General features: G+C 38.5%; 1 protein-coding gene and 1 long non-coding RNA gene across 2 annotated transcripts; one reads left to right on the top strand and one right to left on the bottom strand.

Moving 5' to 3' along the window:
- Positions 1–242: 242 nt before the first annotated feature.
- Positions 243–2,328, bottom strand: LOC147307878 (tripartite motif-containing protein 16-like). Its single transcript, XM_086273019.1, has one exon. It carries the CDS (start codon positions 2,326–2,328, stop codon positions 667–669), a length of 1,662 nt encoding a protein of 553 aa, XP_086129145.1. The 3' UTR covers positions 243–666.
- A 5,932-nt stretch (positions 2,329–8,260) lies between these two features.
- On the top strand, positions 8,261–9,541 carry LOC147307877 (uncharacterized). Its single transcript, XR_015126210.1, has 3 exons — positions 8,261–8,427; positions 8,503–8,569; positions 9,094–9,541. It is a non-coding gene; the product is annotated as an uncharacterized LOC147307877 (long non-coding RNA).
- Positions 9,542–9,989: the final 448 nt, after the last annotated feature.

Raw genomic sequence — 9,989 nt, 5'->3', positions numbered from 1 at the left:
GACAAGAGATATCGAGATGATAATTCCAGTGATCCAAGCAATCACATTGATTTTCTGCAAAATTTTCTTTTTGAGAATCATTCGGCTGGGCAGGGGGTATAACACATCTGCAATGCAGCAGTTATTCTCTCAGATTAGTTTCATATTTTCTGCATCAGATTTGAGTGAGATCCTGGAATGAAGACAGAAGAAAAGACTTTGTTCAAAGTTTGATTTATAGTCAAACCTTCCAGTTTATTCACACAATAAAACATCAACACAATATATAAATTCATTCATTAAAATCACAGTTTTTCCTCATTTGTTTGATGATTTTGACAAAAACAAACACAAACACACACACATGGTCGGCCATACTCATAAAGAGAAATGTCGACATTTTTCAATACAAATATTCCAGAAACATTTAGAGGATAGAGAAGTTTACATTTTCATGTGGAGAAATATTTTAGTAAATCAAAATGATGATGAGCAGTGATAGCCTCCATAAACAGTCACAGGAAAGATCTCCTTTAAAAACTGAGAAACATCAAGAGAACAACTAGAAGATGTGGAGGTACCACCCATAATGTTTGACTGACAGCTGATCTCTGTGCAGAAATGATGGAGAGAAAATAAAATGAAACTAAAATACAGATTTAAACCCACAATATGAAAGACTTCAGTCTATTTGAGCTTAATCAACTCAGCAGTGGCTCCATAATTATAGTAAACCAACAGTCCAGCATAGAGCGGCTGAGTGAATGTGGTCTGGACTCTGTGGAGGAGAGTCATGGTTTCAGAGACGCTGTAGAAGGACAAAATACCTGCTCTGTGATCCAGGTACACTCCTACTCTGGAGGAACGAGGACCTGAGACAGGAGTTTGGATGTTGTTGTACAAAAATGTAAAACTGTTGTTGTAACACTCTAATGCCCAAGATTTGTCATTACATCCAAATTCAGATTCATCTCCTTTTCTTCTGATATTCTTGTAAGTGACTGCTACATAACCTCCTCCCCCTCTCCACTCCACCTCCCAGTAACAACGTCCAGTCAGACTCTCTCTACTCAGAACCTGAAACCACCAAGTGAATCTGTCTGGATGATCAGAATAAGACTGTTGTTGAATCACTGCTTGCACTTTTCTGTTCCCCTCTGATAATAACAGCTTTTTGTTTGCTGTGTTTGGATCCAGTGTGATTTCACATGAATATTTTAAGAATCCAGCTCTGGTCTTTGGCTCTGGTGGATCTGACAGTAAAACATCCACTTCAGTGACTGTCAGTGAGATGTTTGTCCATTCCTCTCTCAGAATGTCCTGTAGTTTATCTCTGACCTCTGACACAGCTGCTGTCACATCCTCAAAGTAGCTCAGAGGACGGATATTGATGCTGGATGAGTCTGTAGACTCACTGAGTGCTGACAGTGAGGGGTAGTTGTGTAGAAACTGGATGTGATCCTCTGTGTGTGAGAGCTGCTTCAGCTCAGCATCTTTCCTCTTCAGCTCAGTGATCTCCTGCTCCAGCTTCTCCTCAAGCTCTTTGACTCGACTCACTTCAGTTTCCTGCTGGGATCTGATCTGCTGCTTCACATCAGAGCTTCTTTTCTGGATGAGATGGATCAGCTCAGTGAAGATCTTCTCACTGTGCTCCACTGTTTGATCAGCAGACTGATTGATGGCCTCCACCTCCTGTTGAAGCAGCTTCACATCTTTCTCTCTGTCCTGGATTCTCTGCTGGATGTTTTGTCGACTCACCTCCAGCTCTCTCTGCCTCTCAGTCCTTTCTGCTGCAGCTGAGACTGTGTCGTGGCCTTTATGTTCATCCACAGAGCAGAGATAACAGATACTCTGCTGATCAGTACGGCAGAACATCTTCATCACCTCATCATGACGAGAGCAGATGTTCTCCTGGAGCTTCTTGGAGGGCTCAACCAGCTTGTGTTTCTTTAACTGAGCTGCTACATAATGAGGCTGAAGGTGTTTCTCACAGTAAGAGACCAAACACACAAAACAGGACTTGAAGGCTTTCATTTTTCTCCCAATGCAGACATCACAGGCCACATCTTCAGGTCCAGCATAGCAGTGATCAGCAGGAGCAGCTTGGAGTCCAGTCTTCTTCAGCTCCTCCACTAAATCTGCTAACATGGTGTTTTTCATCAGGACAGGCCTCGCTGTGAAAGTCCTCCGGCACTGAGGGCAGCTGTAGATTTTCTTCTTTTCCTCTCCATCCCAGAAGCTTTTAATACAGTTCATGCAGTAGCTGTGTCCACAGGGAATAGTCACCGGATCCTTCAGTAGATCCAAACAGACTGAACAGCAGATTTTTGTTTGATCCATTTGATTCATGTGCTGTGCCGTTTCACCGTCTCTCAGTGACTGTCAGACAGTTTGACTTCCTCTGAACAGAAACTACCTCTGTGCTCTGAAGGGAAACAGATCTCTGCTCTTGTTCACCTTTAGACCCATCCTGATACAGACACATCTGTGAAGGGAGATATATTCTTACAGAGCGACCAAGAGCCAATCACAAGATGCAGGGTGTGGTATGTGTGATTACATCATGCAGTAACAAGTCTAACCCAGTTAAAGTTTAATAGTTTATCTTTACTTGGTACTTTGAAATGTGACAGTCAACACTCAGTGAGTTCATTCATTCGGTTTAGCTCTTCTGAAGTTCAGCACCATCTTTTTCAACCAATCAGAAGCCAGTATTGTAGAGAGTTCATATTTCTTTTCATGCAATTGAATAATTTTGAATGTTTAGGTGAATATTTATATTTAGAGTATTTTCTCGATCAGTGTCTTCAGTCCTGACCCTGAGTGCGTACGTTTAAAAATAAAGTGATATAACTTCTTTTACATTACTGTGAACTTCTTGTACAGTTTGACAGCTGATTGTTGTCGTGTTTGTCGTCATATGAAGATCGTTTCCTAAAGAGGACTGAACAGTCATTTAGCCTCTGGCTCCATCCATGAATCTGATGTTTGCTGTATAATCTGTGCTGTTAATAGTATAATGGAACATATAATTTGTACATATAATTTCATATGTAATTATGATGATCTTTACCCATTAAGATTTCAAATGAACGATAAACAAAGGCCAAGAAAACTGAGTTAAACTCCTGAGTCTACTATATATTTGCACCATGAAGAAATGAATTGTTTGCACCAGTAATAAATAATCAAATATATCAAATTATCATCAATGTTTAAATAAAAGCAAGCATTGCACCAAACAAAACAACAATTCAACAGACAGTTCTATAAAACTGTGGATGATTCAAAGTGCTGCTATAACTGCACAACAAAACTGCAGTGAGAAAAGCTTTGGATGTTCCGTTTAGTTATAATGACAGTTAAACAACTAAAATACTCGATTAAGTAGGTGAGAAAAAGTTACATTTACTGGATCAGTTTAAGACCAAAATACATTTGAATGAATTACTGACATGGACACTTTGTGAAAAATTACTAAACAGTTCAGGCAAAATTTTACTAAAACCTTGAATTAAACTTGAAAGTTTTCATTTCAAGCACATCTTGATGTTTTCATTTAAACTCCACTGTGACTGTGCGCACAGGAAAGACTACAAAGTAATGTTTGTTTGTTTGTTTGTTTGTTTGTTTGTTTTTGTAAACACTGTGGACCGATCTGCATTTGTTGTTGCTAAATTTAAATATTTGTTACTATTTAATGATCATAATCTCATTTGAACATAGGTTTGATTTAGTGGAGTCAGTTGTTCCCATGCATCATTCTGTAAGTGTGAGAATGAACTAAGATTAGAAAATGTCAAAATATAAAGTGTCATTTATTTTTATTCATCACAGCATCCTAAACTTTGCTGAACTTTTTGAAATATAAAATGAACTCACTGAGTGTTGACTGTCACATTTCAAAGTACCAAGTAAAGATAAACTATTAAACTTTAACTGTGTCAGACTTGTTACTGCATGATGTAATAACACATACCGCACCCAGCATCATGTGATTGGTTCTTGGTCGCTCTGTAAGAATATATCTCCCTTCACAGATGTGTCTGTATCAGGATGGGTCTAAAGGTGAACAAGAGCAGAGATCTGTTTCCCTTCAGAGCACAGAGGTTGTTTCTGTTCAGAGGAAGTCAGCCAGCCATTGCTTTGAACGTGAATTTTTGGGGGGTGAAAAAATTATGTTATCATCAATCAATCATGTGGTCAGAAGAATCTGTGCTTACCTTGCAGGAATGTTTTCAATTTACAGATTGGGAAGTTTTTATTCAGTCTTGATGCTTTGGTGGATGTTAGCTCATATGCAGTTTTTGTAAAGACATGATTATACCCCTTAAGCGTGCTAAAGTGTACCCTAACAATAAGCCATGGGTCACCAAATGCATCAAATCCTGTTTAAGGAAAAAGAGACAGGCTTTTAAAGAGGGGGCTGTTACTGACTTTCAGGCAGTCACCAAAGACTTGAAAATCGAGCTCTTGAAAGCAAAACAGATCTACAAAAACCTTCTTGAAAGAAAATTTGCAGCAAAAGATTTTGGGTCTGCCTGGACTTGTATGAAAACCATATCAGGGTTTCAAAATCCCCAGAGCAGCAGTCAGATCATTGTAGACGGTTTTAAGCCAGACAGAGATTTGAATATGCTTGATGCTCGTTTTAGTTCTTCTGAACTGAAACAGAAACTGAAAGATACTCAACACTTCATCACTGAACTCAGCGATGTCCAAAAGGCCTTTCATACAGTTAATGTGAACAAGAGCCAGGGCCCTGATAACATTAGTGCCGCCTAATTAAATCTTGTGCTAAAGAGCTCAGTCCTAAATTTCAGCTTATTTTCAATAAATCCTTTCAAATACAAAATGTGCCCTCGCTTTGGAAGGAAGCTGTCGTCGTTCATGTCCCTAAATCTAGTCGTCCAAACGTCCTGAATGACTTCAGGCCTGTTGCCTCACCTGAGTTGTCATGAAAGTCTTTGAAAAAATCATCAGAAATGTGATTATGGAAGAGACTGAATATCAGCTGGATCCAATGCAATTTGCGTGCAGGCCCAACAGAGGAGTGCAGGACGCGCATTTGACTAAATCTGATTCTTAAACATGTAGAGAGTAAAGGGACTTTTGCAAGACTTCTTTTCATTGATTTTTCTTCAGCTTTTAATACAATACAGCCCCATATTTTAATGAAAAGACTTTTAGAAGAGTTTGAAATCAGGAAAAACCTGGTTTGCTGGATTTTAGATCTTTTAACTCATTCACTGCCATTGACGTCTATAGACGTCAATTGAAAGCATACGTTGACTCATGGCTGGCAGTGAATGAGTTAACTGACAGGTCACAAAGAGTGAGAATAAATGGGGTTCTGTCTGACCCAGTGTTCTCCTCCACAGCTTCTCCTCCAGGGTCTCTTATCGCCCTTATTATTCATTCTCTTTACAAACACATGTCAGAGCAGATATGAAAACAGGGCCATCATTAAATTTACAGATGACTTTGTTATTGTCAGCTTACTGAAAGAGGGTGAAACTCACCACGGTCCAATCATTGATGACTTTGTTCAGTGGTGGGAGGAGTCTTATCTCCAATTGAACATATCTAAAACAAAAGATAGGGTTATTGATTTTAGGAAACAACTAAATGGGCACAGAGTCACTTTAATTAAAGGTCAGAAAATAGAGCAAGTGCAATCATATAAATATCTTGGGACCATAATCAATGAAAAACTGAACTTTTATTGCAAATCGGTCTGTAAAAAGGGTCACCAGTGCCTTTACTGCCTCAGGAAACTTGCTCATTTCCACATTGAGCGAAAGATTTGAACTTTGTTTTCTTGTTCTTTTATTGAGTCTGTTTTATCTTTTTGTTTGGTGCCATGGTTCAGTCAGACCTCTGTCACAGAGAAAAATTGACTGAATTAGTGAGTGAGATGGTCCAGTCGTCTGATAGATGAGTCACAGGCCTGTTTAGACTCCCTGTACTCTAAACAGGTACCACAGATGGCTTAATCAATCCTTAAAAATGGTTCCCATCCTCTACGGGGTGGATTTAGCTTCTTTCTTCAGGACGGAGGTTTCTAGTTCCAAGATGCAGGACAAAGCATTATAAAAACAGCTTTGTCCCTGCTGCTGTCACTGAACTCAATAAGAATCGTTTTTGATTTGATTCACTTTGTTTAATTAAAATATGTGTTTTGTCAGGTTTCATTAGGTGTGTGTGTTTGTGAAGGGAGGCCAAATGCTATCATTGTTCTGTAAAGCAAATTTACCTGTGGGTATAAATAAAGTAACCTTAACTTAAAGCTTATAGGAGGTTGTGAGGTCACTGCCTCCACCTGATTATGTAATTAACCAGCAGACTGGCACGTTTATATATAATATACTATAAGTTATATCATTATAATTATGTGTACATCATATTTCTTATGTACATTTTAGACCTGGGAGCAGAAATGCTGATGAACTGGTTTTTATTCAGGAACAGGCAGAGCGTCCTCTCTTCCTGGCTCCATGTCTATAATTATGTCACACACTGATTCGCTCACACAAAACCACCAAAACACAGCACAAATCCCACCAATGGTTCAATTCCTTATAAATCTTTGAATCAGGTACTGAAGCAGTGACGTGCTGAATGAAGCTTCAGTCGTCATTGATCACGTGACTCTGTTCAGTCAAACCAAGCCTCAGCACAGCGTTTCTGAAGCAGTGTGTTGATTTTTTGACACACGTGCCGGAGCTTCAGCTTCAAACGGGCCGTCACCATCAGAGTTGCTGGAACCATGTCCCACTACTGGCTACTCTGTTTTATTCTGTGTTAAGTTTTTGAATGTGAATTTTCTGTGTTAAGAATAACAAAGAAAATGTAATGAAGTGATTTTAAAGTTTAAACTTTGTGTTAAATCTTGTGAGTCAGAGAGAGAGAGAGAGATGAGGTGTGGGTGCACATCAGATGATCAAATGTCAACAACCTGATTGGCCCAAGTGTGAAGATGTGACGTCCACTGAGGGAAGGGGGGAGAAAGGGTGAGCAGGTATAAAAGTGAGGTGAAGAAGAGATTCGGGGTTCTTCCCTTTTGTCCTCTGTGAGATGAGCAGTTCAGAAGTTTGGATCTAAGAGGTTCACAGTTAAAATTCCAGCAGAGACGCTAAAAGGAGAACCACAGTCCAACCTGTGAATGTTTTTAACCCTTTGTGAAACAACAAAGGCATAAATATGATCATATCAATATCATCTACTGGCTCAGACTCATAGGATCAGGGATTAGAACTCCTTTTATCAGAGAGATGAAATCTACTTCCTGTACAGGGTTTTTTTGTGGGCCTACCGATCGACAGAAACTAGAGTCAATAAAAAACTGGACATTGGCTCAATGTGTGTGTGGCACAGGCAAACAAGGACTGAGCGCTGTGTAGTCCCACATAAAGTCAGACACCTGGTCACCCTAGGTGGACCATGGCATGGTCTATATGGAGGATACAGACACTGCTGAAAACATGACTCTGTCTGGTTTAGATGATCAAATATCTTTACTTTAGGAGGCTGTGGCTCAGAGTACATTCACATAATGCCTTTGAATAAATGTAAAAAGCTTGTTTTGCTCCTGCTTTGATTTCTTTGTCCAGGTAGAAATTCTGCTTTTTGCCTCTAAAATCTGAAACAGTTTGAAACAAAGTTTGGCGCTCTAATCCTCTCTGTGTTTGTCCTTTGGTCAGATGGTGATATTGAATGAAATATTCCAGTATTCAGTAGCTCAGCAGCTTTGTAACATGTGGTTTTGCACACTGTTCAAACCTCAGATGTTTGTGTAAACAAGTGTGGAGGACACAAACTCACGGGGGGAGGAACGACATTTACTGTTGATGTGTCTGACATTTAGTCTCCATGAGTTCTCATAAGACTGAAGAACTCTGTGATCTCTAACATGCAGCTGTATGTTTTGAAATTATGTGTCTCATTCTCTGGACTTTACTAGACAACGAGTGAAGAACATGTAACGAATATCATCTTTAAAGTGATGAATAATAACTCTGCCTCTGTGTCTTCATAAAAAGATCGTACTTCTGAAAGGTCAGAGGGCAGCATCCACTCTGGGTTTACACAGTTTTGCAGGTTTAGCTCTTCTGAAGTTCAGCACCTGCTTTTTCAACCAATCAGAAGCCAGTATTGTAGAGAGTTCATATTTCATTTCATGCAATTGAATAATTTTGAATGTTTAGGTGAATATTTATATTTAGAGTATTTTCTCGATCAGTGTCTTCAGTCCTGACCCTGAGTGCGTATGTAACCCCTATAGACATGGTTACTAGTATTTTCTTGTTTTTACCTGGTATTATTATTTCCGACACCCCTTGAACACACTTTGATTTTCCGTAGTTCAGTGAATGCAACAAAAGCACGTTGCTGCATTAAGCTAGGCAAAACGGAGCAAGACACCGAGAGCAAATAACAAGCTACACAGTGAATCTTTTGGTATAAAATAAGTGTTATAAAGTATTTTCAACAGTCTCTAACTTAAAGTTATGTACTTTTCAGAGGCCTTTATGTGTTTTACTCTCGACCAAAACCAGGCAGAGCGTGTATTTGTTTCTTGGGAATTCCGGTGAGTTACTAGAGATGATAAGTTAGCAGGAAAACTTATGCTAATTTTACATGTGGTAAACACTGCAACAGTGCGAATTCCGTATTGTCTAAAAAAAGCTAAAACCAGTCGGAGTACTTGAATCGTGTGTGAAATGGAATGTCGTATTTTATTTTATTGTCTATTTGATTGGGCATCTTCACAAATGCGCAAAACTAATGCAGGATGCACTTTTCTTTTAGCCATAAATGTTGTCCAGTGCCTTTCCTGCACTTTGTCATTTCAGTTATAGGTTAATACATGTAAATAAGATATTTAAAACTAGTTACGTTACAAACATTTCATGATGTGATTACATATGCCTTAAAAAGGGGTATTTAAATACAATTGATTGTAATGCTGTAAAGCAATACAAATGGAATTCATAGAGACAGAACAATGTTAAAACGACAGTGTACTTGATTTTGAAAACTTTATGAGATCTCATTTTATTTAGAAAAACTGTTAAGAACTATTCTGTTTATTGCTCTGTACTGTATGTGCAGACTGGTTTTTTGTGATCCTGGATCTGAAGTGGTTCTGGATATGGATGGCGAGCCAGACCCTGTGAAAACTCTTGGCGAATCCAAAAGCAGTGTGGCCAGCTGTTCTGGATGCAGGAGTAGAGCTACAGTCTGAATTACTTCGAATCGCAGGATTTCAGATAAGCAAGAGCAAAAACTGCTTACTTCATACGGATTGTTTCTCTGGGAAACTATTGAACTCCCAATATCCTGCTCATCAGGAGTCAGGTCTAAAGAGACTACTTATTTTATTTTATTTTGTTGTTATCTTCTCTGTTGATCTTCTGTTAATTTTCTATGCTGTTTACATTGGATTATTGCACCACTGTAACATTGTAATAAATCTGCCGGCTGTTCAACACTCAATTCTCTCAAATTTATTTTACTCCTCTCGAATCTAGTCTATAAGTTTAACCCTACTATACTAAGCAGGTGTTACACGTACATTTAAAAATAAAGTGATATAACTTCTTTTACATTACTGTGAACTTCTTGTACAGTTTGACAGCTGATTGTTGTCGTGTTTGTCGTCATATGAAGATCGTTTCCTAAAGAGGACTGAACAGTCATTTAGCCTCTGGCTCCATCCATGAATCTGATGTTTGCTGTATAATCTGTGCTGTTAATAGTGTAATGGAACATATAATTTGTACATATAATTTCATATGTAGTTATGATGATCTTTACCCATTAAGATTTTAAATGAAACGATAAACAAAGGCCAAGAAAACTGAGTTAAACTCCTGAGTCTACTATATATTTGCACCATGAAGAAATGAATTGTTTGCACCAGTAATAAATAATCAAATATATCAAATTATCATCAATTATTTAAATAAATGAACCATCGCACCAAACAAAACAACAATTCAACAGAC

The sequence above is a fragment of the Aulonocara sp. 'chitande type north' Nkhata Bay genome, linkage group LG18, assembly GCF_057382095.1.
Source record: "Aulonocara sp. 'chitande type north' Nkhata Bay isolate Kocher_YH1m ecotype deep benthic linkage group LG18, A_spYH_male_GT1.1, whole genome shotgun sequence".
In the NCBI taxonomy this organism is placed as follows: Eukaryota; Metazoa; Chordata; class Actinopteri; order Cichliformes; family Cichlidae; genus Aulonocara; species Aulonocara sp. 'chitande type north' Nkhata Bay.
The sequence above is the reverse complement of the archived record's forward strand: the minus strand, read 5'-3'. Positions and strand labels throughout refer to the sequence as shown.